This window comes from Capra hircus, chromosome 17 (assembly GCF_001704415.2).
Source record: "Capra hircus breed San Clemente chromosome 17, ASM170441v1, whole genome shotgun sequence".
Lineage (NCBI taxonomy): Eukaryota > Metazoa > Chordata > Mammalia > Artiodactyla > Bovidae > Capra > Capra hircus.
In genome coordinates, this window is record NC_030824.1 from 8,621,857 (window position 1) to 8,649,695 (window position 27,839).

The following is a 27,839-nucleotide window of genomic DNA, read 5'->3' on the forward strand; positions in this document are numbered from 1 at the left end:
TCTGGGCGTCTCTCCTGCTCTCTGAAGTCCCATAGATACCTGCAGCCATGTCTGTTCTGAGACTGGATCTCAAGAGGGCTGCAGTCAGACCTGAGATCTCACTGGTGTGGAGATCCCAGGGGTTGAATCAGCCGCCTCCCTGTTCTGTCCTGACTCAGAAAGGTAGGCAGCTTCTGAGAGTCAAGTTTTACAGAGAAAGTCTTCCCTTCTGTGGAATAAGAACAAACCACATTCCTGTAATCAGAATTGCGAGAGGAAACCAAAGTCGCAGTTGAGCATCTGCGTCCTTTATGAATGACTTCCTTCCTCCTGGTTCTTAGAAGGCTCGTGATCCAGGCGTCCTGTCTGACGGAGCCCGCCCCTCCGGGCCCCAGTGACGCAAGTGTTCCTGGGCTGTTTTCCCTGGTCACAATACGGAACAAGACTTGTACCAAAATTTCTGGTATGAGCTGTAAAAGGAAGAAAAAAAGGAAACATGGTAGGAGCGAGCTCACATTATAAAAGGCCTGAAGTACTATACCAAAAACCAAAAGCGAGGCTTTGCTTATCAATAATGCAGCAGAGGTAGAAAGTAGCCTGTGACTCAGCACTTCTGATGAATAAGACAAGTGACCTCTGAGGTGCCTGAGCCATGTGTGTCACAGGACTTCCTGTTTTCTTGCTGCAGACGTGGTCTCCACGGGCTCATTGGAGCTGTAGAGTCCCAGGGCTGGAAGGGACCTTGAGAGGGCAGCTGAGCCGGTCCCCACAGCCAAAGCAGCCAATGGTTACAGCTTTGGTAGCCATGGTAACTGTCCTCTGCTCCTGGGATTCAGATGATCGCTGGCACGCTCCCAGCTGCCTGGGGCATATGCCCAGCAAGCCAGTTGCAGCTGCAGGTGGCTCTGCCGGTCGGCCCTGGGGAGGCAGGTGAAGTTCTCATGGGAGGGGTTGTGGGCTGGGAAGCCTCTGAAGCCCCCAAGGTAGGTGTTCAGTGCTTCCTCCAGGATCTTAGAGCAGACGCTTGGGTCCACCTCTGCTGTGCTGTCCCCAGTCTGAAATCGGGAGGAGAGCCTGATGTACTTAGAGCTGGAGGACTCAGTAAGCAAAGTCCAGACCTGCCTGGTGGCTCAGACAGTAAAGAATCTGCTTATAATGCAGGCGACCCGGGTTCAGTCCCTGGGTTGGAAAGATCCCCTGGAGAAGGGCATGGCTACCTACTCCAATATTCTTGCCTGGAGAATCCGATGGACAGAGGAGCCTGGTGGGCTACAGTCCATGGGGTCCCAAAGAGTCAGACATGGCTGAGCAACTAACACACTGACATTTTCAAAGGAGAAACACCGGGTTCCCATTCAGAGACTGGAGGACAATGAGATCTCTGTTCAGGATGGATGGATGGATGAAGGTTGATTCACAGACAGAGATGACTCAGAATCCTGGAGTGCACTGACTTGCATCCCCTGAGTCTGGAAGTGGGCTGCGAAAGGCTGTCACAGCCATGCCAGCCCATAATCACTGCGGTCCTGAAAACAGCTGCCCAGACCGAACACCCTGGAGAAGGAGCTTGGCAGCAGAGAACGAAGCCATCTGCCCGGGTGGTTGGTAGGGCTGTTTAGCCTCAGAGGAGTCACCCAGCCTTTCTGGGCCAGTTTTCTCATCTGCAAAATGAGGAATTTGGAATGGAAGCTCTCCATGTGTCTTCAAGTTATCCTTTAGGGGTTAATAGTAATTATAACAGGTGCCATTTGGCTTTTTTTTCCCACTTAACACACTTAACCTGTGGAGTCGGTTCTCTAGTTATGACTTTTTTCCTGAGCAGGAAATTGAGGCACGGGATGGTCACAAGTGGCGGTCCGTCCCCAGAGCCGCTCGTGTCCTTAGCCTGGCTCTTCCTCCTGCTGCGCTGGCTAGCTGGGCACAAGCCTTGTCCTGCACCTCTCTATAGACTGGTCCTGCAGGCCTCTCTCATCCTGCAGTGCTCGAGGTGAAGTGCCGAGGTGGCTCCAGGTGACTGGCCAGGGGCCTGAGCCACCCCAGGCCTTCCCCTGCGGCTCTGCAGGCTGATCCATACCTCACCCTGCGGATAGGACACTTCCTGTTGTTAGAAAAGACACTTCTCTGAGACTTTTGTGAGAGAGGGGACCCCTATCTTTGTCTGCCATGTGTTAGAAGGGCAGTGACAAGATGGTGTGCCTTTAGCTAATCTGGAGAAAACTAAACAGCGTTCTTAACCTTTTAACTTTGGGAGCCTCTGGAATCTTGGTGTTGAGACTGTTTTAAAATGTAGGGGAGTGCGACGTGGTTCACGTCCCTTATTGTTCCCTTCATCCCACTGCCGAGGTGCTGGAGGGTTTGGGAGAGGGCAGGGGACCTGCAGAGTCAACACAATTTTATTGGCAGGGATTTGGGGACATGATTTTACTGCGTGGATGTCAAAACAAGACAGGCAGTTGGGGATGTTTTTCTTCTAACTAGGGTTCTGTGTGGACTGGTCTTTAACTGTTCCAAGCCTTTCTAAATAAGAGCAATAGGAAAAACAGGAACCAGCATAACTTAAAGATCTAGGTTCTAAAGTATTTTTAAGCAAACACAGCTGTTTCTTTAAAATCCTCATACAGAGCACCCTGGTGGAGCTGCATGGACTTGGAAGTCAGGTTTAAACCTTAACTTGACTGCTTCATGTTAAGCCAGAGCATGTCCCCTAACCTCTCTGAGAACGTGTCCTCGCCTGGACAGTGATAGTCCAGCCCCCTAGGCTATCTGGAGTGGGTGAGGTAACGGGCCTCACCCATACATGGCCGGGCCCACAGGAGGTGCCGCATACGTGGATGGTGTGAGTAAAGTGAGGTGTGTGGACGAAAAGAGACAACCGTAGGCACCTAGTGCTCTGCTAGTGCTCTGATCTGGGAGGAACTGTGGACCCAGAATTTGCAGATGTTAATTTTTTGAGCCCAACTTTTGAAAAGCCATCAACCTAGAGTCAGATCTTTCTGGTGGACTGATTACTGTGTTTGAATGACACCACCCTTAGGGCAGAAAGTGAAGAGGAACTAAAAAGCCTCTTGATGAAAGCGAAAGAGGAGAGTGAAGAAGTTGGCTTAAAGCTCAACATTCAGAAAACGAAGATCATGGCATCCCATCACTTCATGGGAAATAGATGGGGAAATAGTGGAAACAGTGGTAGACTTTATTTTCTTGTGCTCCAAAATCACTGCAGATGGTGATTGCAGCGATGAAATTAAAAGACGCTTACTCCTTGGAAGGAAAGTTAACGACCAACCTGGATAGCATATTGAAAAGCAGAGACATTACTTTGCCAACAAAGGTCTGTTTAGTCAAGGCTATGGTTTTTCCATTGGTCAGGTATGGATGTGAGAGTTAGTCTGTGAAGAAAGCTGAGCACTGAAGAATTGATGCTTTTGAACTGTGGTGTTGGAGAAGACTTGAGAGTCCCTTGCACTGCAGGGAGATCCAACCAATACATCCTAAAGGAGATCATTCCTGGGTGTTCTTTGGAAGGACTGATGCTAAAGCTGAAACTCCAATACTTTGGCCACCTGATGTGAAGAATTGACTCATTGGAAAAGACCTTGATGCTGGGAGGCATTGGGGGCAGGAGGAGAAGGGGACGACAGAGGATGAAGATGAAGATGAAGAGGATGGCATCACTGACTCGATGGACGTGACTTTGAGTAAACTCTGGGAGTTGGTGATGGACAGGGAGGCCTGGTGTGCTGCGATTCATGGGGTCGCAAAGTCGGACACGACTGAGCAACTGAACTGAACTGAAACACTGAAAGAGACACGTAAGTACATGGACGGGTCTTCACTGTGCCTGGGCTGGACAGCAGTCCTGTCACTGCTGAAGCAGGAGAGGCTGGGAGCCAGCTCCTGTTTTATGAGGAGAAATGCTGGACTGGATGAGTTATAAGCTGGAATTAAGACAGGAGGGAGAACATCAACCTCAGATGTGCAGATGATACCACTCTAATGGCAGAAAGCAAAGAGGAACTGAAGAGTTTCTTGATGAGGGTGAAGGAAGAGAGTGAAAGAGCCAGCTTAAAACTAAATATTAAAAAAATTAAGATCATGGCATGTGGCCCCATTTATGGCAAATAGAAGGTGAAAAGGTAGGAAGTAGTGACAGATTTCCTCTCCTTGGGCTCTAAAATCATTGCAGATGGTGACTGCAGCCATGAAGTCAAGAAACGAGTGCTTCTTGGCAGGAAAGCTATGACCTAGACAGTGTGTTGAAAAGCAGAGACGTTACTTTGCCAACGAAGGTCCATATAGTCAGGGCTGTGTTCTCCCCAGTGGTCACGTATGGTTGTGAGAGCTGGACCATCAAGAAGGCAGAGCACCAAAGAATTGATGCCTTTGAACTGTGGTGCTGGAGAAGACTCCTGAAAGTCCTTTGGACAGCAAGGAGATCAGTCAATCTTAAGGGAAAGCAACTCTAAATACTCATTGGAAGGACTGATGCTGAAGCTGAAGCTCCAGTATTTTGGTCATCTGATGCGCACAGACAACTCACTGGAAAGGTCCCTGATGCTGGGAAAGATGGAGGGCAGAAGAGGCATCAGAATGAGATGGTTGGATGGCATCACCGATGCAAGGAACATGAACTTGGGCAAACTTCAGGAGATGGTGAGAACAGGGAGGCCTGGCATGCTGCAGTCCATAGAGTTGCAAAGAGTTAGCCACGACTGGATGACTGAACGACAGAACTGAGGTGGGGAAGGAAGGGAGCGTCTCTTAAGGTCATGTGGCCAGTTGGCTGCAGAACTGGAAAAGCAAACCCACATTTCTTGATACTGTGGTCACCAAGCCCTGGGGCCATACTATAAAAATACTTTTGGAAGGCAAATTTAACAAACTGAGTCAAGTTCTTGGCATGTGGTTCTGTGGAGTGACTGGGTTTCACTTTTTAGAAGAGGTGGAGCCCCGTTGTTTCACTGGGTGGTTCTGAGCTGCTAGGAGGGTTCCCTGCAGGCTGCCCCAGTGGAAGGAAAGTGTTGATACTAACAAAGCTTAGGAAACTGGAAAAACTAGTCCAAAGATTATCAGCTCAGTGGGATTTCTGGGTGAGATTCCTGAGTGTGTCTGCATGGAAACACCAGTTCACTTTGAGCTTCTCAGAGAGTTGGTTGAAATGGCAGCTGGGTCACAAACTACCATTTAGACTCTCATAAAGAAGGGAAGTGGGACGCTTGGGGTACTGCAGTATTTAACAGTGTTTCTCAAATATTTCAGCCCCAAGACTCCTTTACATTGTGAAAAATGGTGGCAGACCCCAAAGAACTCTTGCTTATATGCAACTTGCCTACTGATACTTAACCATCTTAGCAAAACTGGTCAACTTTAGAAGCTCCATTAATTCACCTGAAACAAATCTATTACACATTAGCATAGATAACCCTATAACAAGTGTTAAGTCTGAGGAGAGCAGCACTGCTTTGCATTTTTGCACACCTCTGCATTTTTGGATTCTCACGTCTGCTTCTGCATTCAGTCGACTGTGATGTCCCATGTTGTGTGACCCTGGGAGACTCTACCATGCACTCTTGAGAAATGAGTGGAAAAGGCAAATGACATCAGTTTTGTGAGCATGTTTCAGCTTCACAAATCCTTTGAGTCTCATAGGGAGCCTTGGTGTCTCTAGACTGCAGTCAGAAAATTCTGATCGAATCTTGAAGATGGGAGAAAAATCCTACTTATAATGGGAAGGGGCCTGACCCTGAGTTACAATGAGAGACCCCAAATTTGGCCCACACCTCACAGAAAGCAAACTCAAAGTTCAGTCAGGTTATTTCTGAGACTCCTAACTGTAAATTCTAGGTGTGGCTGCACTTTAACTGAATGGAAACCAAGTGCCCGCCATGTCCAGGTCCCAGTGGGTATCAGGATGGTCCCTGCAATCTAGGGACTTCATGTCCACTTGATGGGGAAGAGGGGTGACCAAAGAGCAGGGCCAAGTCTCTTGATCGGATTCGGCCTGCAGTGTGCAGGTGGGGAGTCGGGCTAGTTCTCAGGCCCATCAGAGGAGAGACCACGGTTCCGTTTATTCCCTCCCTCCTGGACCAGCGTGTTGGGTGGTGCTGCCCTCTGTTCTTATCTGCACCCACTTCCCGTTACCTGATTGCAGCAATTGCTTCTTCCCTCAACACGGAGTTCAGCAAGTTCAGACTCCACTGATGACGGCCTGAGCTGTGGATTTCCCAGGTCCCTCCCCAGCCTCTGCTGCACTAGCCCTCATTTGTCCTCCCACCCTGGGCACTGCTGGCTCTGAACCCAGGCCTCCGGCTCGGGGGTCCCTCCCCTTTCCCCTCAGCTTCCATAGCATTCAACTCTCCTCTGCAGTTGAGCTTTTTAAAGTGCTCTTAACCCACCTTCCTCCCATTCTTACTACTCTATCCTTACTGTTCACTGGCTGCCAATCCTCTACCTACGCTATCCTGGAAAATACTTTATTCACCCCACTGTTCTCAGCAGCCCCTTCATTTCTCTTCATTCACAACCAGCCTTACTGAATGAACAGTATATACCCACTGCCTTCAGGGCATCACTGTATGTCCTGTAAACCTCTGTATACTCTGTCCCTCTTACTCCTTGGTTTTTCCTTTTAACATGTATTTGCATTTTCTATCAGAATGTGGGTTCCATGGAAGCAGGGACTTGAATGCTTTATTTCCTGCCACCTCTCCAGCTCCTCCATCAGTGCCTGGCAGCTGTGAGCCCTCAAATGTTCACTGCCTCGTTTCCCCCAGTCGTACCGTGAATTCCTGAGGATGGAGTTTTGTTTCGCTCCTGTTAGGTCCTCAGTGCTGGCACCCAATAGGTGCACAATAGCTACCTTACTAGTAAAGGAATCCAGGTGTCAGGCTAATTGTTTTCTAAAAATTTGGTAGATACTGTTTGCATACCATCTTTTGGACCTGGTCCTTCTTGCTGTTACTTCACACCTGGGCTTCGGCAGTAGCCTTTGTTAAAGCTCTGCAGCTGAAAATCCCTCCTGCGTGCCTGCACCAGATAACTTCCCCCCGAACATTCTGATACTGCTTCTCTGCTCAGGAACTTTCAATGGCTCCCCACTGTAGTGGCTGTAAGGTCGAACAGGTGGTGTTGCAAAGCTCATCATCACTAAGCTGGCCCTTCAGAACAGTGGAACAAAGTTTCCCATTGGCAGCACATACTGCTTCTTACCTCCTGCGGCACAAAAGTTTATGTTGTTCTAAACAGAGACTTTATCTACCATAACATAGCTCCAGTCATTGCACTGTAGTTTAGATCATGTATAACAATGTTTTTAGAGGAAAATATGCTCAGATTTTCCCTCTGGGGAGCCAGGCGCACACCCTGTCTCATGGTGAATTCTCCCTCAAGGCTAACACCCATCATCCTCAGGGCTGTGACAGCAGCTATTAAAACCCACCTGCCATTCCCAGCTCTCTCAATTCCAATTCCACCATGAAACCTCTAGGATGAAATCCTTTCCCCCCATTCTAACCCAAAGTGACAGCTCTCCTCTGAAGTCTAGTCTGCTAATCTGACAGCTATTTCATCTTGTATTTTTTTATTCCTCACAAGTGTGTCTTTGATGAGACTGAAAGCTCCTGGATGGGAAAAACTCTATCCTAGAGTCTGTGGCACAGGAATTAACACCCATTGCTTTCTAGAAGGCACATGGAGGCAAGTCAGAGGAGTCTGGGCTTCATAACGGCTGATTCTGCTCCACTTCTTCAAAGTATCCTACAGCCGTGCTCTCAAGAGGCCTCCCTGGGCATGTGCGCTAAGGTCTGCAACAGCAAATGGCCCAAAGCAGGAATGAGTCAGTGCAAAATGACCTCAGGTTTGACAGCATTACTGTTACTGTTTATCATATACCTGTAGGAGCCGGGTGATTTGCAAACATCTCTTTCATCCTCACAACTATTAAGAGGAAACGGGGGGCTCTGAGACACTGTGATGTGATTTTTCCAGACTCTCAAAAGCTTTTAAGGGGTGGTGCCAGGGTTTCAAAGCTAGCAATTGAACCAAAGCCTGTCTAATTCCAGAGCAGGTTGAGAAGGTGATCCAGAGCAACCTTCTGCCTCACCAGGCAGGCAGGGTGGACTGTGCCTGCCTGTGGGGAAACTGAGGCTTGTTTCTTCTCATGTATTTTCTAAAACTGCTAGATCAAAGGGATCCCACTAATCTTTCCCAGAGCGAGAAGGCCCGTTTTGTCTCAGTGATCACGTGAAGAGCCCCCCTCCCAGCTGGTGCCTTCATATCCTAAGCCCACGTTCTCTGGTCATCACCAGGCCGGTCTCCAGCTCCTGGAAAAACAACTTAAAGCTTGAGTCAGACACCCCATGTGCTACTCAAGGATCTTCCCTGCAACGCTGTTCATAATAAGAGATTGTAAACGTGAATGCCTATCAACAGCAGAGTGGTCAAATTATAGTATGCCAGTGATGGAGTGCTCCGTGGTTGTGAAATGACAGAAGATCTAAGTATGCTGTCAAGAGAGAAAAGGCAATTTACATACATGTGTGTTCCACAGGCAAAGACAATTCACTGAAAGACATTTATTCATTCAACAAATATTTGTTACCCATTTTAAGGTATCAAGAAACTTAGTAACCTGTAAGGGGTGGGTCTGAGGGGGAAAATGGTAACTTGTACTTTCTGGTAAGCTTCTGTGCATTAAAAAACCCCCACAAAACTCCACAGGCATTACTTTGTATAAAGTCAAAATAAGTTTGGGAAAACAAGAAGAAATATCTAGCAGGTACTTGACTAGAAAGGGACAGAGCTATATAGAACTCACCAGTAACTTACATTTCCCCCCTGCAGTTCTACAAAGGAGGATGGCAGTAGGTGCAACCTATTTTTAGTGCAGGTAGGAATTTACTCTAAACCCGGAAAAAAAAAAAAAACAACAACAACAACCCACCCTAGGGTTGATGATAAACTGAATACCGCGGCCCAGGTCTTCCTACCACACAATCTGCAGAAGTTTTATCAGTAGGTGGGGTGCAACTGAAGCTGAGGACGCTGCTGCTATCGATCTCGAGGGTGCATCTTACACACGGGGACATTCATCTCGCAGGCCAGGGTCAAGCTGGAAAGCGACCTGGAATCTGGAACCTCTCCGCCCGCTTTACCAACGGGGCATCTCAGGCCCCAAGAGGTCGCGGGGCTCGGCTGCGATTGCCCCAGCGCTGCCGTCAAAGGCTACACTGCTCACACGGTAAACTTACACGGCTAAAACGTCCGGTAAAACTCCCACAGCCTCCAGCCGTCCTGGGCGTCCAGTCCACGGGCCCCGGGACACGGTGGGGGGCCCGGAGCCAGCACCTCGTAGGAGGTTGTCCAGGCAGATGGGGGCGGAGTGTCCCGGGTCCCCAGTCCCGAGATGCCTGGAGCTCGGCGTAAGCCCCGCCCCGCCCGGTCACTGCGTGCCAGTCGGTCCCTCTCCGCCAGCGCTTGCGGGTCTTGAAGATGAAGCAGCAGCAGCAGGTCCACCCCGGGCCACGGCCGGTCTTGCCCGGCACTCCGGGATTCTTGCAGCTAAGGCCTGGCCGCAGCTGCGCTCTCGGAGCCCCCAGCGCAGCAGGCCGCGGACGGCGGGCGGGCAGCGGCGGTGGCGGCGACGGTCGCTAAAGAGACACCGGCAAGACGAGCCCGCGCCCGCGGTACCCCGACAGGGCGCAGGCGCCGTGCGCGAGCGCGGAGAGGGCGCGGCCGGCCGCCACTGCGGCTGCGCGGAGGCGGGACCAGGCGCTGCGCCTGCGCAGTGGCGGGGCGGGGCGGGAAGGAGCGAGGCGGCGGCAGCGGCGGCCGCTGCCGAGGAGGAGGAGGAGGAGGGGGAGCGGAGGGAGGTGTTTCTGTCAGTTCCGGCTGTTTGTTCGGGAAGTGGATCCGCCGCTGCCGGAGCAGCCCGGAGGGAGCCGCGGATCCCAAGGCCAGCACCGACCCCGCCCGCCCGCCCGCCCTCGCGCGCGCGCGCGCGCCTCCCCCGCCGCCATGGCCCGGGACTACGACCACCTCTTCAAGCTGCTCATCATCGGCGACAGCGGTGAGGGCCGCTGCGGCCGGAGGCGGCGTGGGCCCTGCCGGGCGCGGCCCGCAGGGGCCTCGGGGAGGGCAGGCGGCTGGGCGGGCGGGGAGGTGCCGGCCCGCGCCGGGCGGCCGGGCGGGGCGGCCGGGCGGCCCCAGGGACGCGCGGAGGGGCTCCGTGGCGCGCCGGGGTGAGGCCGGGGCGCGGGGCCGCGGTGTGGAGGGGCCGGGCGCGCAGGGCACGGGTCCGGGCTCCCGATCCGCTCGCCGCGCCGACCCCTCTGCCCCACGTGTGACCTTGGTCCAGTCGCGCGATCCTCTGGAGTTGGAAGGAGCCGGGTTCGAGTCTCGGGACTACCAGCTTCCTCACCCTGACCTTGGGCGAGTTGTTTCGCCTTTCCGAACCTGGGTTCTCTCATCTGAGAGGTGGGGACTTGCCTCGCTGGGTAGTGCGTGAGTCTTGGGTGAGATGAAGCTGGAAAAGTGCTTCGCACTGGACCTGGCGGAAAGGGAGCTCCTGGTGTGTGGTTGTCAGTAGTGTTTGTAAGCCTGGATTTCTTCCTGGGGAAAGTCGGGCGGGGGTTGGGGGGAGTTAATCTCAGAACCTGCCTCATGGGATTCCTGTGAAGTTTAAATGAAGTAAGACAGGTAAAGCACTTCGCGCCGGGTCTGGCACATTCTTGCTGAATTATTCTCTCTGTGGGATTCCCTGTCTTCATCTGTAAAATGGAGCAGCAGTGGGATCCGCCTCGCTGGGCTGATGGAGTGTTGTTCAAGATAATACACGCGCAGTGTGCAGAACCGGGCACATAGCGCTCCCTGTGTGTTTGCTGTTGCACGCTGCTGGACAGAGCTGGAGGTGGGTCAGCCAACATTACAAAAAAGTGGACCCTCCTTTAGAGCTCCTAAGTCCCTCTCCAGTGCCTGGCACCCTGTCGGTGCCTAATATGTATGTATTGAATGAATGGATATCCAACATCTTCAGAAAGGATAGGCTTGTTTCTGAGAAAGGGTGGAGGGTTGTAGAGGTGTTTGGAGTGTGGCAAGTAAGCAGGTTTATGGGGTGACCAAGAGGTCAGGGAGGCAGGCCCTGGGAGGTTTATAGGAGCATAGCTGAGGTGCTGGGGTTTTACGATGGGGAAGGAGGCTTGGGAACGTGCCAGATTTACAGACCAAACCTGAGTTGAGTGCTGACAACGGTATCATGTGACTGGAGGCAGAGGCCAGGTTGGTGGTGGAGCCCATGGATTGTTAGGGAAAGCGGGGACCAAATGGAGGGGTTGTTAGGCCTTGAAGTGGGAGCGTTGTGTCAGAGGCCAGGCAGAAGCAGGCGAGTGGCTGGGTTGTGGTCTCACAGTGGAGATGGATCGCGACGTGTCTGGTGATTTGGATCAGGTGAAGGATGGCTGAGGTTTCTGTGGTTGCCCATGGGAGGGAAAAAAGTTTAAGGGCTAATGAGGGAGATGAAGAGTAGCTGTGGCCAGGGGAGCATGGATTCATCCTGGTGTGAATGAGAGAAACCCAGACCAGCTGTGTAGCCTCGAGACCAGCACGGCCTTGGGCTTTTCCCAGGGTACTGGCACGCTTATGCCTTTCGAGCTTCGTTCTCAGCCCTCACCTCGGTTCTGGAGGAGCTGGCACCAGGGTGATTTTCTGTCCTTTTGGAGTTAAGGTCAGCTTACCACGCTCAAGGTCCCTATCCCTTTGCAAGAGGCCTGGGGCCTGTGTGCAGCCCCACAAAAATGGAAGGCATAAGCTTAGCCAGAAGATGCACCTTCTCCCAGTGAAACCCAGGCTGTGGTTTGGGCCTTCTTTTTCACCATACATTCTTTCTGATGTATTGATTTTTCACTCTGAAGTTAGTTGTGGGAGAAGATTCCCTGGGTCAAGATTTATGGATCTGGCTTCCTGGTTAGTCAGAGCCTGTAGGCTGTGTTGACTAGAGGAGATGTAGGCTTTGCAGTTTAACGTTCCCTGACAGTGGGCTGACACTCAAAGCCCAGTGGTTATGAGGCTGGGAGCTGGTAGCCTTGGAAGTTCAGGCTAAGCTCTGGCAGCTGAGCAAGGTAGACTGGCGTCTCGCCCTCCCCTGAATCTGGTTTCTTATGTGATGCTTCCTTAAGGGTTTTCAAACGATTTCATAGACACTCTCTCATTTGCTTCTTACCCATTGCTTGTGTGGTCTGTCAAATAAGGAAACTGAGGCTCAGAGTAGCTGACTAGTCGACTTGCCCCAAGTTGCACAGCTCCTCAGAGGTAAAGCCAGGAGGTTTTTTTGTTTTTTGTCAACAGAGAGCAAAATAGTTTAATAATAAACTTGTTGTTGTTTAGTTGCTAAGTGTCCGACTCTGCTACCCCATGGACTGTAGCCCACCAGGCTTCTCTGTCCATGGGATTCTCCAGGCAAGAACACTGGAGTGGGCTGCCATGCCCTCCTCCAGGGCAAAGCCAGGAGGTAATGCACATGGTGCGTTATAAGCAGCTGGTGTCAGACCTGGCAGACAGTAGGCCCTCGATGAATGCTAGTCCCTTTCTGTAGAAATCCAGAGCTCTTCTTCCCACTCTGCCACATTGTACTTGCTTCTGGAATACAGCCCCTCAGCTTTTGCATCTCTTCTGTGCCTAAGGTTGTACACGGCCTCTCAGGGGCTTCTGACATTGGCTCTATAACAGCATTTCGTCCGGTCCAGGGGGCTGACCAAACTCATTCTTAGAACCTGCAGGCTGTGTTGAAGATCAAGTTAAAGCCTCTGATTCCACAGCTGAGTGAACTATGGCTCAGAGAGGGAAGTGATTTGTCTGAGGTTGTACAGTGAGTTAGCCACTGAGCCAGGATTCAAGCTGAGCACGCTTTACTCAAAGATCTTGGGGTCTTCAACAGTAGAGAACTGGAGCGAGGAGGAGTGAAGGAGCTGGAGCACACGGGAGGAGCACGGCCAAGGTGGGGCCTGTGGTGGAGGCTTTGAGGACAGAGCATCTGTGCAGGGCGAGGGGCAGAAGCGGGGAGGGCTGGGGTTTGGTGGAGACGGAGAGTGGTGGGTCCGTTTTTTACAGAATGAGTCTGTGTCTCCCCGCTTCCAGAAGGCATCAAGGGCCGGGCTTATACTCCCTGTGGGGTCGAGGGTGATGGGCTGGGGTGGCCGTGGGGAGGTTGTTGACTTCGGCTGAGGTGGAGGCCAATAGGCACCCTGCACTTTCCTGCTTCTGTGGATGCTGCGTGTGTTCCCAAGGCTGCCTCTTCAGGGACATTTAGGAAATGCGTTTCTCAGGGTGGGTTTCCCTTCCTTCCAGAGGGACCAGCCAGGCCAGAGGTGGGTGTTGGCCTGAAGCAGCAGTTGACGGGGTGACTGTAGTGGTTTTGAGCAGCTCTGCAGATGAGCTTGGGGTGAATGAAGCCCCACCCTTCCCCTCCCCCACCCTCCAAGGCCAGGCTAGGGGGGACACTGCTGCTTTCTTGCTTCATGCAGAGGGTGTACCCTGATCCCTTAGGCCTTTGCTCCTGCTTCCCCCTCCAAAGTTTGAACAGCCGCGCCTGGGCTCCTCTTCCTGCTGCAGCCGTAGCGTCAGGTGGCATGGCTGTCTGTGATCGGCCCTGGTTTAGTCTCAAGTTCACTGAACAGTGTTCTGTTGGCGCCTACTAAATGCTGGGCCTGGCTTCCAGCCCCAGAGCCACGCAGGGCGAATGAGGTGGGATCCCCTTCCTGGAGGAACTCGTGGCCCAGACACAAGGTTTTCGCTGAGTAAGCGGACCAGGAGGCTCAGGGAGGAAGCAGGGAGCCCGTAGGGTGGTGGCTGGGAGCAGAGCGCTGCCGCGAGGGGCCGGCCCGGGATCTGCTCCCCACCTCCTCCCCCCGCCCCGGCCCAGCCGACAGGAAGCCTTGCAGGGGCAGCGATGAGGAAGTGGGCCCGGAGCGCACAGGCGCTGAGTGGTGGGCCTGGGGCTGAAGCACCTGTCTGCTCAGAGCAGCGCCGGCCTGCCTCCTGGACAGTCCAAGCCTGGTTCGCTCCGTGAGGCTGACCGGTTCTTCTGGGCATCCCTGGGCAACTCACCCACTGGGAGAGGTCCCCAGAGGAGATGGTCAGAGAGGATGCCTAGGTCAGCTGGGGAAGGGGCAGAGGCCGCGCCTTCTGTGGGTTTGGGGAGCACACACACGTATGCACAGTTAGCTCTGAACTGGTCGTGCAGGGGCACTGTCTGAGACTCTGGGTGAGGAGCTTTTCACGTCTAGCTTTCAGCAGTGCTGTTAAAACTCCTTAACAGGAGTGAGACAGAGGAGCCACTTTGGGTCTCTTTATTTATTTAAAATATCATTTACTTGGCTGCGCCGGATCTTAGTTGGGGCATGTGGGATCCCCTACTAGGGATCGAACCTGTGGCCCCTGTATTGGGATTGCGGGGTCTTAGCCCCTGGGCCACCAGGGAAATCCCAGGTCTTTTTATTATTCCACTTCCTGAAGCAGACGCAGGAAGACTCCCAGAGCAGCATGTATCTGCAGGACTCAGATCCAGCACCGCCCCCCAGCCCTGCCAAGGCACTGAGACCTGTGTGTAGGTCTCGGAGCCTCGGGCACCTCGTCTTCAGAGATGCAGCCGGGCTCGCGGGCATGTGTGCGCGGGCTTCTTTTTGTGCTTGGCTGACCCCGCGGGCCTCGAGGGCGGGACAGGTGTACCTGGGGCCTCATGCTACCGGGTGTGGGTGTTGATGGGATTTCAACAATCCTGCCCATCCTTGGAATAGGAGAGGCTGTGGTAAGTGAAACGGTGTGAGTACTGTGAGCTGCCAGACTGAGGAGTGTCAGGCGGATGCCCCCTCCCCACCAGTGGCATCGGCCAGCGGGAGAGTGGCCAGCAGTGGCTTTGAGTTGTCTGGGCCTCCCTTTCCTCGCCTGCAAACCAGCCCTGATGGTCTCCAGGGTGCTTTGCAGCCGTACAGCCCCCGTCTCACCAAGCTGAAGTGCTGCACGTGATGTGTTCTCCGGACGGTGTTCTGGACACACCTTGGGGCCAGGAGCACTGGGTCGGCCTTCCTCAGCCTCATTCCTGTTGTTGGGTCTCCTTGAGGGGTTGCTGGAGCCGGGTGTGGACCCCTTTCTCGTCTCTGGCTTGGGGGCAGCTTGGGGCTCACCCTGAGTTGGAGGACAAGGTCAGAGGTGGAGAGGGAGGGGTGTTCCGGTGGGAGGCTGGCTGGCTGGCTGGGGAGGGAGGTGGGCGCTGTCACGCGTCTGGAGAGCCGGGCCCCGGGCTGTCTCCCTGAATCGGGGACCCAGGCCGCCTCTCACCCCCTGCCCTCTCCCCTGCAGGTGTCGGCAAGAGCAGCTTACTGTTACGTTTCGCAGACAACACTTTCTCAGGTGAGTGTGCCCCTGGGGTGCTGCTGGGTGTTTTGGTTTTAAATCCTTTCCCCTGGTGCCGGTACACCCTGGTCTCTGCCTCAGCAGATTTAAGGGGGGAGTGGTGAGTAGCTTAGAAATCTCTCTAGTCAGTCTGTTCCAGCTATCTTCTTGAAAAAAAAAAAAAAGGCAGCTGCAGACGCATCATTTTTCTACTCAGGGTCTTTTTTTGTGCCCCAACATTGAAAAAAGAAAGAAAAAAAAGACCTGATGCTTAGCACATGCCCATATAAAGAGTCGAACAGCAAGACTGAATGGCAAGAAGAGAGAAAGCTGCTCCCGGCCTGCCCCACACTGACGCTCGGGGTCTCCCCTCACCCCACCTGCGGTGGGCGGCCGCTGGCCTCCCCCAGCACGTTGGGGATCGTCCTGCACGTCGACTCGGAGCCTGTGGTTCTTTCGAGTGGCTGTGCAGCTTCCTGGGCTGTGCAGGGGTGCACGTGCTTGATCAACACTGTTCTTGACGCGCGCTTGCTTGCTTTCTGGTAGCCTCTCTCAAATGGCGCCGTGTTTCTCGGGACACTGTGTTTATTCCTGTGTAGAAGCGGAGTTACAAGGTCAGGGGGTACGTGCTTTTCAGGTTTTCACAGGTCTTGCCAGTTGGCCTTTCACACCTGCGCGAAGCTGAAGGGCTCAGAAGAGCCCCTTGTCAGTGCAGATCGCCGCTGGGTCTCAGTGGTCTTCATGTTTGTTCAGCTGATGGGCGGAAAGTGCTGCCCGCTTGATCTTGCTTCCCCAATCCTGGTGGGCCGCGTTTTCTTTGCTGGAGCTCATCGGTTCAGTGCAGAGGCTTCGGGTTGGCCTGGCCTCTCTGACCGCGGACTGAAGGAATGCCCTGCGATGCCGTGGAGGGAAGTGGTTACCTGGCAGGCGCCTCTCTCTCGGGGGAGAGGTGGGTTTCTCCTGACAGCGGTGGTGTGACATTGGAAAGAGTTGGCTTCTTTGCATCACCATGAGCATGATGCTCCTCCTCTTTAAAAGAGGAGCTGACGACCATCCCTGCCACGCAGAGTTATTGCGAGGAGGGCCCGGGACTAAGTGGCCTCTCAGGAGACATCGCTGGTTTGTGCTTGCTGTTCAGGAACGGCAGCCACTGGGCACTTACCATTGTGCTAGGAAACCTCCCCTCTGCCCTGTCAGCTTGGCGCTTTCAAAGGGCTCTCTGCTGCAGCCTGTCGCCTCCTCTCCACTCTTATTACCAGCTCAGACCATGGTTGGTTCTCACCTAAGGCATCCCAGCAGCTCCTGCCCACCCATGCCAGGCTGCTGAACTTCTCTTGTCTTTAGCAGGGTCTCTTCTGTTTAAAAACCTCAGTGGACCTCTCTTAAGCGAGCCGAGTTCATAGCAAGGTCTCTCCGCTTTAGGACCACGGACATTCTGGGTCCTGCAGTGCTTTGTTGTGGAGGCTGTTCTGTGCCCCCGTCCTCCACCCCCGGCCCAGCTGTGACATGTGATGTTTCCAGGCATCCCGGGGGGCGGGGAGGGGAGGCCTGAACCACCGCCTGCTGAAAACCGCTGGCCTTCACACTGTCCTCAGCCCCCTGTCCAGCTTCCTTCCTCCTGCTGTCTCGTCCTCCTTTGTGTCTTCGCCAGCTCGCTCGCTTGCCCAGTGGTCAGCCGTGTTTCACGGGCCCACAGCGCTGGGTACTGGGCCGCTCTCCTCGGCAGAGCCCGGTCCCCGCAGAACCAGAGGCCGCCCTGGTCTCTGTGCTTCTGCCTCCGCCCTTTCCTCTGCGAGGATGTCCTTCCCCGGCCTGGTCGCAGCCTTGGAAATTGTACCTGTTCTTTCAGGCCAGGCCCAAATGTGACTTCTGCCCCAGAGCCTTCCTTGAGCTCCGCCCGACTCTGAGCTTTGGCCTTTCCTGGCCACTGTCCACTCTTGATGCAGTCGGTGTGTGTGTCTCGTCTGCGGCCCTGGGTGAGCATGTGGGCTCCTCCTAGCAGCGGTCCTCAGTGTTTTGGGCACCAGGGACCAGTCTTATGGAAGACGATTTTCCCACAGGCTGGGTGGGGTGGGGCTTAGGGTTTCAGGATGATTCAAGCGCATTGCCTATATTGTGCACTTTCATTCTATTATTATGACATCAACTCCACCTCAGATCATCGGGCATTAGATCTTGGAGGCTGGGGACACCTGCTTCCTAGCATTCAGGCCTTTGAAAGCCTGGATGAGACTGTTCTGTTGCCAGAAATTCTCTCCAGCACCATCTTTCACACAGATGCCCCTGGAGAGCTATTTACAATGCCGCTCATGCTTGGGTTAAACCCTTCAATGCCTCCCTGTCACACACAAGAGAAAGTCCAAGCTCTTGAAAACGGAGCAAAAGCCGAGAGCTGGCCTGGAACCCCCACCCCAACCTGCCTCCCGACGTGTGCTCAACCTCACATCATCCCCCACCCCGCCACACACACACCCATTGCAAAAGCTGAGCACTACCCGAACCACCCCCCCCGCCCTGACTGAACCTGATCACTACAACGACACAACACACCACACACACCACACACACACACACACACACACACACACACACACACAACACACACACCACCATCTGACTGGAACACCCCCCGCCCGCCTCCTGACTGTGCTCAACCTCATATCACCCCCACACACGCACACACACACCCACACACACCCACACCACACACACCACACACACACACCCACACACACACACACACACACACACACACACACACATGCACCATTGCTATTTCTGCTGCTGTCTCTTCTGCCTGGAGCAGTTTTTCAAATTGCAGGTCATGACTTGTCTGTGTGTGTTTTTTTAAGTCGGGGTATAGTTGCCTGCCGTTGCTGTGTCTCAGGTGTCCAGCAGCGTGAATCAGCCGCACATACGCATAGACCCACTCTTTAGGCTCTTTTCTAGGCTGTTGCAGAGTACTGAGTGGAATTCCCTGTGCGGTACAGTAGGTTCTGGTTAGTCATTTATTTTGTATATAACAGGGAGTGTATGACTTGTTTATGTTTTAGAAAGTTAATTTTGTGGGTTGTTTAAAATGTTTGGAATGGAGTAGGAAAGAGAAACCCAGAGTGTGTCATGGTCCCCCATGGTCCCCGGGCAACTCTGGTGGAGCGTTTCCCGCCACAATCATGGCCCCTCTCTCATTTCCTCTTGGAGGAAATGGTGGGTTCATTGCTCTTGAAACTGTCTTCTGTATCACTTTGTTTCATTGTAGCCTGTCTCCTGCCCTCACCTTGGGGCTCAGACTGTTTTGTCCAGGGCTGTGTCCTCTAGGCACTTGGAGTGAGCTGGGCGGGATGGAGCCCAGGGTCACCTGGGCTGTTGAGGATGCAGTCTGACCGGGGTGGCCCTGGGTCGTGCTAACGTCCCTGTGTGTGCAGGCAGTTACATCACCACGATCGGAGTGGATTTCAAGATTCGCACTGTGGAGATCAACGGGGAGAAAGTGAAGCTGCAGATCTGGGACACGGCTGGGCAGGAGCGCTTCCGCACCATCACCTCCACGTGAGTCAGGCTGGCCCAGCCCGCTCTGACCCCCTGCCCCCTCTTAGACCACCCCCCCTGGCAGGCCCCCGCCTCCACATAGATCCCCGGTCCCCACTCAGACCCCTGGCCCCCGACATTGGGAAATGGCTCTGGGCGCCCCCAAGGCTGTGGGGAGGTGCGCTCCTGGCCGAGTGCGGCTCTTCCCCTTGAAGACCCGAGAAGTGGACGGGGCGCGTGCAGTCCTGCCCATAGTGGGCAGTAGCCTCACACCTCCCTCTGGGGCTAGCAGGGCTGCGTGCGTCAGTCAGTGGAGCCTCTGGTTCCTTTGTCTTTATTTTTATTTTTTAAAGATTTACGTATTTATTTATTTATTTTGCCTGCGCTGGGTCTTGGTTGCGGTATGTGGGCTTCGCCTTCTGTGGAGCACAGGCTCAGTGCTTGGGGCTTCGTGGACCATAGGATCGAACCCGTGTCCCTGAGATTGGAAGGCAGAGCCTTAACCAGTGGACCACCAGGGAAGTCCCTCCTTTGTCTTTAAAATGGGGTCACAGAGCTGGTGCTGGCCTCGCCAGGCGCTCAGACACTCAGGCAGTGAGGGTACCCTTGTTCAGCGTCAGCTCGCCTGCTGAAGGGGCCAGCTCTGTCATCACCCTGACGTGGAGGGGGCGTCTCTCTGTTGGGGGTCTGGAAGGAGCACTGGTAGGTGGGAGGCTGTTGGGCGGCCCCCTCCTCTGCCTCCCAAAGCTGTTGACTGGGGACCCGGCGCACCCTGGAGTCTTCCCTGCTGGCTCAGATGGTAAAGAATCCGCCTGCAGTGAAGGAGACCTGGGTTCATGCAGTCCCTGGTCAGGAAGATGCCCTGGAGGAGGAAATGGCAACCCACTCCTGTATTCTTGCCTGGGAAATGCCAGGCACAGAGGAGCCTGGTGGGTTACAGTCCATGGGGTTGCAAGAGCCGGACATGACTGAGCGACAAACAGACCCAGCTCACCCTGAGGGTCGCCCTCCTTTGTTGCCTCAGGACCTTTGTGTCTCCGCTGTAAAGGGGCGGAAAGCTGGCTGGAGCCCCCAACTGTGTGCTGGGTCCTGTGGAGTGGCTCTCAGTTCTTGGGCTGTTACTGGAACAGGTTCTGGGAAAGAACAGGACTTTGAAGGCAGGCGGTTTGGAATTTACATTTCTGCCCCCTGTGTGACCTTGGGCAAGTTGCCTAAAGTCTCCATTGTTTAGTTTCCTGGGGGGCTTGTCTTTGGGGTTTGCATTAATGCGAGGTCCCATGTGCTTGGGCTTCACGTAGAAGATTCCGTGGAGCTCCTTGTGGTTGGTGTTCTCATCACCCCAGTTACATGGATGGGGGAGCTTCTGAGGGGTGTGTGCAGAGTAGGAGCCGGGCCCAGCCCGGAGTGGCTGCTGCTCCTCTTGGCCTCTCCTCTGCCTCCCCCAGCGGGTCCCGTGGTGGGGGGCTCTCGGGGAGGCACCACCAAGTTCCCTCTCCTCCCTGCAAGGTGGAGGCGGGCGGCCCCCAGGCTGGCTGCCCATCGGGGCTGCTGAGCATCCCAGGGCTGCTAAGTGTCGGGGTGAAGAGCCCCCAGGGTGGTGGCTGGGAGTACGGGGGAACCCGGGGGTGCCAGCTGGGGGTGTGGGGGTGACAGACCGGTGGGTGGGTGGCCCTGGGGGCTTGGGGGCTGGAGCCTGAGCCGCCCTGGAGCAGGAGGGGGTCCGGTCACTGGGCCAGCCCTGAGATGAGCACACACGCCATGGGCCATGCCTCCCTGAGAGCCTGGGGGGTCCCCAGTCCTGGGGGCTTCGCAGGGCAGGTCTATGCAGCCTCCTCCCGATGAGCTGCTTGAGCCCCCTTGTGTCAGCGGCTGCTAGCAAGGTCCGAGCTGAGGGGCAGCTGGAGTCAAGGCTCCCAGGGTAGTTGGACGCCGTGCGCCTGGGCCACCCGAGCTTCCAGGCCTGAATGAGACCAGGACCTCTTGTCGGTGTTGCGAGGTATGGGCACTGACCAGGGGTCCTCCTCTAGGCCGGGACTGTCGCCAAGGACTGTGGCTGCTTCATCTCGTTTAATCCTAGTAAAGAGTCCTGTGGTTCTCTCCAATGCACGGACAAGAAAAGTGAGGCCCGCAGAGGGTGGAGGGACCTGGCTTGGTCAGTTAGGCAGGAGTTGAATTGAGGTCTGCCCGATGCCAAGTCTCTTGCCTTTAACTCAGCTGTCCCCCAGCCGTTTTGGCACCAGCAACCAATTTCATGGAAGGTGGTTCTTCCTCGGTCTGGGGGTACAGGGGTGGCCTGGGGACGGTTTGAGCACGTGACATATGTTTTTTAAGTTTGTTTATTTATTTGGCCGGGTCAGGTCTTCACTGCGGCATTTGAACTCTCAGTTGTGGCATGTGAGATCTAGTTCTCTGACCAGGGATCGAACCCGGGCCTCCTGCATTGGGAGCACAGGCTCAGCCACTGGACCAGCAGGGACGTGCGGCACATGACATTTACTGTGCTTTATTTCTAATCTAATGCTGCCGCTGATCTGACAGGAGGTGCTGGTCTGCGACCGGGAGGTTGGGGACCCGCGCTTTAACGGATCCATGGCCCCGCCCTCTGCTGGCCCCCCACCCCCAGGGACCAGGGCTGAGCCAGCGGCAGATGCTATGGTGGCTCCTGTGGGTTAAAACCAGCCGAGAACGCTGGGCCTGTGGCCACAAGAGATGCTCCAGGCCAGGCAGCGGGCTGGGGTCAGCTCCCTCCAGGGCAGCAGGAAGGGGCTGAACTGCCTCCTTCATCCTTTGGGGGGACTGGAATTCCTCGGCCACCTGAGGGCAAGCTGGGTTTGTCCCAGAAGGCTGGAGGAGGGGTGCGCTGCACTCCGGAGGCTGGGGGGGGGGGGGTTGCTGAGGGAAGGAGCTGGGAAGAGGTCAGGGGTGGGGCAGTCTGGGGGCAATAGCGTGGCCCTTGCTGATTCAGGGCTCTAAAAGAGAAACTAAAACTGCATCCTGTCCGCCCACTGAGAACAAACGCCCTGTTGTCCCCTCACCGCTTCTTGCCTGTGGCGGCTGGGGTTCGCTGACCCTGAGCGGTGTGGCTGGGGGCGCGGGTCGGGTGGTGGTGGGAGAGGCTGAGGCAGGGAAGGCCCGGCCCGGGCCATGGCTGCTGGCAGCCCCTTCACCAAGCCTCCTGTCCTAGCGGGGACGTGGTGGCTGCCTGTCTGTGGTAGCGGGTGAGTGGAGAGCATCGCGGTCGTGTTGGCACAGAGCCAAGCTGTGGCACGTGGACGTGGTGCCTGATGGTGGGGGAGTGACAGGCCCGGCGGCGGGCACCTGAGCTCCACGACCCAGGCTGGTCTCCCTCCGCCGTTTCTCGGCATCCTGGGCTGTCTCAACAGAGGAGGGTTGGGAAGCACGGTCCACTGTTCGCATGTCCGTTGCTGGCGGGGGACAGTTGTCGCCCTCCTCTCCCTGTTTCCTGGCTTGCTCTCCTGCACCTGCTCAGGTGGGCGACCCCCAGGTGGACCCAGGTGGACCCAGGTGATGATCTGGGGGGAAGGGGGGCAGGGTGTGGATGGCTTGATTGTTCGGGCTGCCCAGGGCAGGGCTTTGTCCCCAGGAAGGCAGAGCTGTGGGTGGACGAAGCCCCAGCGGATGTCAGCCGGGGTCCCAGAGTGGAGAGCGGGCGGCTCTCCCGCCCTGGTGGCCAGCCCAAGGGAGCCGCCCTCGCCGCCCTTGGTTTTCTTCTGCCCGCTTCTGGGGCCCAGAGTGTCGCTGAAGGACTGTTAATGGTGATGATAAAGAGCTGGTCCTTGTGAAAACATGTATTGTCACCTTAGTCATACAGCCACCCCCAGAGTTACCTCCTGGTACCCCCATTTTACAGTTGAGGGAACCAAGGTGCCATGAGGTATGTGCAGTAACCTTCCCAGGTCCACACCGCCTTCCAGAGGTGGAGCTCAGTTGACTTTGTCGTGTGATGGGGCTGTGAGGAGTGTGCCAGAGCGCTGCTGGGCGCGGCTGAAAACGCAGTGCACGTGTGGCCTGGCTGGCTCCGTCTTCACGGGGCCTGTGTTGCTTCAGGACCGCCACCGGGGAGGGCCTGCTGTCCTGCGGGCCCAGGAGGTGGAGGCGCTTCGGGCTGGCTCAGGGAGGCCACTGTCCACCCGTGAGCCCGTCTCTTATGGGTAGGGGGTCTTCCCCTCCCTCTCAGAGGCTCCTGTGAGTGAGTGTCTCTGCATGCCGGGTGAGGTGACGTGTTGGTCGCTGGGTCGGAGCTGGCTCTCTGGAGGACCATGAGGCCCGTGCTCCCCGCCTGTCCCCCTGAACTTTTGAGGCAGCCCCCTCCTGCCTGAAGCCCTTCCTGCTGACCTCAGACCCAGCCTGGACGCACCTGGAGTGGCAGGAGGGCAGGTGCCTGCCCATCCCCTGGGGTGTGAACAGACCTTGGCAGGCCTCACAAGTGGCACCTGTCCTTGAAATAGCATTTTACTAAGACAGGTTTGAGGACAGAAAAACTTTCTTGGATGTCAAAGAGCACAGTGATAATATGCTGTCGAATGTAAACCTTGCCTGAGTATTCTCTTTTTGTGTTTATTTACCTGGCTATGCCAGGTCTTGGTTGCGGTGCAGGAGACCTTTAGTTGTAGCAGTCAGGTCGTAGTTGCTGCTGGTGGGATTTAGTTCCCTGACCAGGGATCGAACCCTGGTCCCCTGCACTGGGAGCTCCGAGTCTCAGGCGCTGAACCATCAGGGAACGCCCCATTGCCTGAACTTGAAAAAGGAAACAACTTAAGTTTCATGCCGACGGCTGCCTCTGAACAATCTGGCTGACCCCGCAGGGCGGGGCACTCCTTACGCACTGCGCTCGGGGAGCAGGGTGAGCGGCAGTGCTGACCAGGCCCCAACGTCCAGCTTGAGGCCTCTGGGCTTGGGGTGACAGGCCCTTGCCTTCCCCACCCGCTGTCCGGGTGCAGGCCGGCGGGTCCTTCGAAGGGGCTGCCCTTATTTACGCCGTAGCTCTGACGCCGACCCTGGTCCGACAGGTATTATCGGGGGACCCACGGGGTCATCGTGGTCTACGACGTCACCAGCGCTGAATCCTTCGTCAACGTGAAGCGGTGGCTTCATGAAATCAACCAGAACTGTGATGACGTGTGCCGGATCCTAGGTGAGGCCGGGTGGCCAGTGGGCGGGGCGGGGCGGGGGCGGGCGGGGGCGGGGGCGGGGGCGGGGGCGGCTGACTCTGCCTTGCCTTCCAGTGGGGAATAAGAACGACGACCCGGAGCGCAAGGTGGTGGAGACCGAAGACGCCTACAAGTTCGCCGGGCAGATGGGGATCCAGTTGTTTGAGACCAGCGCCAAGGAGAATGTCAACGTGGAAGAGGTGAGGCCCGCGCCGGAAGGGCTGGGAGCGCGGGCACGCTCCCCCCCACCGCCCCCGACTCTGCCTTGGCCGCCAGGGCGAGTAGCCCACAGCATCGTCGTAGCGGCCACTGATCGAGTGTCCTCTGTGTGCACCAGGCTCCGCGCCCGGGCATCCCCCTGCCGGGGCCACCTCTCACCTTAGCAGTCCTGAGGGAGAGGCTGCCTCAGATGTGGGCCTGCCCCCACAGCCGGGCGCACGTCCACTCAGTCCTCCCCGCCCCGCACTGTCCCCTCTCCCCACTCTCTGGCTTTCTTTCCCTGGGCCTCAGCCTGCAGAGCGGCTTGCTTTGCTGTGGCCTCCAGAGCTGGTGAGTGTCCGGGCTGGCCCCGGGTACACCCCAGGCAGGCTGAGCGCCACATATGCCGGGGCTGCTGGAAGCGCTTGGGAGCTTTTGGGAAGGTCCTGCCTGTGGGGTTGGAGCCCAGGGGTCCAGGGGGCTAATCCCCCCTGCGTCCTGGGACACAAGCTGCCCAGCAGTGGGGACCCTGGGCCCCTGCGTCCGGCTAGGGTCACACTGTGGGCTTTTCCCCTGGGGGCCTGCGGCAGGGCCCTGAGCCTTTTCCAGGCTCCCCGTTCTCGTGTAGGTTGGGGTGGGGTGAGGCCTGCCCCCTAGGTTGTACTTGATTCCTTCCCCAGGAGTGGAGGGAGCTAGGGGGGAAGGTTCTCAGTGGGACGTGCGGTGAGGTGGTGTGGAGTGGGCAGACTCTGGTTTGTCACCAGTGCAGGGGCACCTTTATCTGTGTTGTCCGAGGTGTCAGCTGAAGGAAAGGAGCTCTGTCCTTTCACAGAAAGGCTGGAAAGTCCTGAGGCTGACTTCCCCGAGACACAGCTCAGAGGTCTTTGATGCTTTTCCTTTCTGACCTCTGTAGTTCACCACCTTCTAGATGGGGCTTGAATACAGATGTGCAGAAACAGCCCCCAGTGGACTGGAAGGCTGGGCCCGGGGAGGCAGGAGGGGCTGCGTTGACCAGCATGAGGGGGGCGCAGCTGTGACAGGGCCTCCTCCCCGGTCTGAGGCCGCCCTGCCTTCTTCACCCTCATAGATGTTCAACTGCATCACAGAGCTGGTCCTCCGGGCAAAGAAGGACAACCTAGCAAAACAGCAGCAGCAACAACAGAACGACGTGGTGAAGCTCACGAAGAACAGTAAACGGAAGAAACGCTGCTGCTAATGCCCCCAGCCCATTGCAGAGACTGCGCTGCTGCCGTGCCCCCCGCCCCGGGCCGGGGGCTCCTCTCCTGGGGGACAGTCTCAGTTCCGTGCCGTTATTTAAAGAATTCTCTCCACGTTTTTGTACTGGGAGGTGCCATCGGGACTTCCTCCCCCCCCCGAGTGCCAAGAAGGTGTGGGACGGCCTGCCCTTCCCTTCCGGCGCCCCTTTCCCCCGGCCGAGCGCCCAGGCTGGCGAGGACGCTGCCAGCCAAGCGAACTGATTAACCGGAGTCTGTACATAGTGTATATCGCTTTAACCAGCGCGCCACCCTCGTCCCGCTCCGGCTTTTGCCTCCTTCGTGCCAGCCTGCTGCGACACCCCCTCCCCTCCCCACCCTACCCCGACTTACCTCCAGCAGCTTCCGGAGAGGACAGGATCACGTTCTAGAACAAGTACCTTTTGCCAACCTGGGGTGGTGCCGTGGGCTCCACGGGACTCGTTCTCTCTCACCGGCATCAGCGTCTCCCCCTGCTTGGAGAGCTGGCCCCCACCCCTCCCCATCCCGCCTCGTCACCGCTCCGGCAGCTGGGGGATCCCGCCTTGAGGTGGGCCCCGGGGTCCCCCTGGAGGTCTGGCCCTTCGCTTCCAGAGGAGGGATCACTCCTGCCCTTTGGCCCACAGATTTCTTGTCCTGCCTTCCAGATGCCTCAGCTACAACCCAGGGGAGCTGTGGCTTCTGACTTATTTATACCAACCTGTTTGGGTTCCAACAGAAAGGTAGGGGTGTGTTTGTGCACAGATGGGCTTGCCATTGGGCGTCTGCTAAGGAGCGTCATTTTAACAGATAAAAGTGAAGCCAAATCAAATGAATTAAGTTCCTCACTTTTTTCTCTCTTCCTGAGGCTTGGTTGCACAGCAGCAAAAGTTGCAGCCTCCTCACTCTGGGTCCAGTGTTTTTAGAAAAAATGGCTTCCTGTTGCCACGGAGCTGGGCTCCTGGCCATTTGTTGGTGGGAAAGGAGGGGCCTCCCTTGGAGTCACGGGTCTCCAATGAGCACCCGGCACCCCTCAGTGTGGGGGAGCGGGTGTCGGGCCGCTGGGTCCTGGGGATGGTGCCTCTGAGCTGGATGTAGGCGGCCTTGGGGTGCTCTGGGCCTGGGGAGGCGGGGCTGGGGGTTGGCAGTACGAAGGCAGCATGAGAATTTCTTGGCGGGTGGTAGGGAATGGCCGCCTGGGCTGGGCGCCAGCCATGACTCGCCCTGGTGCCCTTGGAGGAACAACCAGGGTCTTTTGCACTTGATTATGGTTACCCTATCTCCCCTTCGAGACACTTCACCTTTCCCCTAAAAGATCATGTAACCTGGGAATAATTTATTTCAGCACCATGATGTGTTCTATTAGATTTCCTTTCCTAGGAGATTTCCAGGTCAAGCCCTGATTGGACAATCACATCACAGATTCACTGCAGATTTCCCATGTCACTGTTGGTGGGTTTTTAATCAATAAAAACTGGGGGTTTCGTCTGACCTGTCTCCACTTCCCCAAGACTGCCGAAAGCCCTCGGTTCTGGGTGACCGGCCTTCCTCCCTCTGGAGCCACGGGACGAGGTGGGGGTGCTCCGGGCCTGGGGAGGTGGGGCTGGGGGCTGGCAGTAGGCAGCCGTCGGGTTGGGTGCTCGGGGCCATAGCGCGGTCTCAGTCTTCAGGACTGTCCCAGCCACCCCGGGTCCCCGGAGGGTGTGGAGAATCGGGGCTCAGCCCTGAGCGTTCCGGTGACGGTGGTGTGGCAGAGCTCGCAGATTTAGGCAATAAGGGGTGGGGGGGGGTCCTGCAAGTTTCCAGCGCAGGCAAGAAGCCTCCGTGGCTTCCGGGCTGCTGGACACCCAGACCCAGGTGGGGGGAAGATTCGGTGATGGCAGCGTGCCCGTCCGCAGAGTGTCTCACGCATGAATGGGGGGTGGGGGTGGGGGGGACTCAGGGCTGGACCAGCGTTCTGGTGGACCTGATGTGAACTTCCTGTCAAACAACAACACTTTTAAATGGTTTGCTAGGATTATTTCTGTATTGAAAGTTTCTAATTATGCTTTTTAAAAAAAATACTAAAAATAAAGGTTCAAGCTGCCAAATTTTCTTGCAGGGTCTGTTTGCTCTCCTCCAGCTGTGCTCCGGGTGGGCCTGGCTGCTCCCCACCCGTTGCGTCCAGCCCTTGTCTGTTCTGGTCTGAGTCCCGCACAGGTGTCCATCGAGGCTCCAGGACACTTTCAGAAGCCGGGGTGGCTCTGTACGTGAAAGGTGGGGCCAGACTGAGCTCCCCGCTCTGACTGGAGCACACACGGTAAGACGCCAGGGAGCTGTAGTGCTGGCCGGGAGCCCAGGGCCAGGGTGGATG

General features: G+C 56.0%; 2 protein-coding genes across 3 annotated transcripts; one reads left to right on the top strand and one right to left on the bottom strand.

Annotated features, from left to right (window-relative positions):
* On the bottom strand, positions 1-9,992 carry LOC108637861 (translation initiation factor IF-2-like). The gene is made up of 4 exons (XM_018061201.1): positions 9,978-9,992; positions 9,664-9,807; positions 9,225-9,623; positions 1-449 (listed from the first exon to the last, which is right to left on the bottom strand). The coding sequence occupies exons 1-4, from the start codon at positions 9,990-9,992 to the stop codon at positions 99-101; spliced, it is 909 nt and encodes a 302-aa protein (XP_017916690.1). The 3' UTR covers positions 1-98.
* RAB35 (RAB35, member RAS oncogene family) lies at positions 9,860-27,576 on the top strand. Of its 2 annotated transcripts, XM_018061140.1 has the most exons (6): positions 9,860-10,042; positions 15,325-15,375; positions 18,783-18,906; positions 23,916-24,040; positions 24,132-24,256; positions 25,342-27,576. In XM_018061140.1, the coding sequence occupies exons 1-6, from the start codon at positions 9,991-9,993 to the stop codon at positions 25,468-25,470; spliced, it is 606 nt and encodes a 201-aa protein (XP_017916629.1). In that variant the 5' UTR covers positions 9,860-9,990; the 3' UTR covers positions 25,471-27,576. The 2 variants fall into 2 exon arrangements, with proteins under 2 accessions (XP_017916629.1, XP_017916630.1); XM_018061141.1 differs by lacking the exon at positions 24,132-24,256 and having other exon boundaries at positions 9,884-10,042; positions 25,342-25,448.

Excerpts from the sequence above, each read along its gene's own strand:
- RAB35 (XM_018061140.1), top strand. The coding sequence starts at position 9,991 with ATGGCCCGGGACTACGACCACCTCTTCAAGCTGCTCATCATCGGCGAC. Across the intron at positions 24,041-24,131 it reads TGACGTGTGCCGGATCCTAG|TGGGGAATAAGAACGACGAC; the intron begins GTGAGGCCGGGT and ends CTTGCCTTCCAG. Across the intron at positions 24,257-25,341 it reads AGAATGTCAACGTGGAAGAG|ATGTTCAACTGCATCACAGA; the intron begins GTGAGGCCCGCG and ends TCACCCTCATAG.
- LOC108637861 (XM_018061201.1), bottom strand. Across the intron at positions 9,624-9,663 it reads GGCGCCTGCGCCCTGTCGGG|CGACCGTCGCCGCCACCGCC; the intron begins GTACCGCGGGCG and ends GTGTCTCTTTAG. Across the intron at positions 450-9,224 it reads TTACCGGACGTTTTAGCCGT|CTCATACCAGAAATTTTGGT; the intron begins GTAAGTTTACCG and ends TTCCTTTTACAG.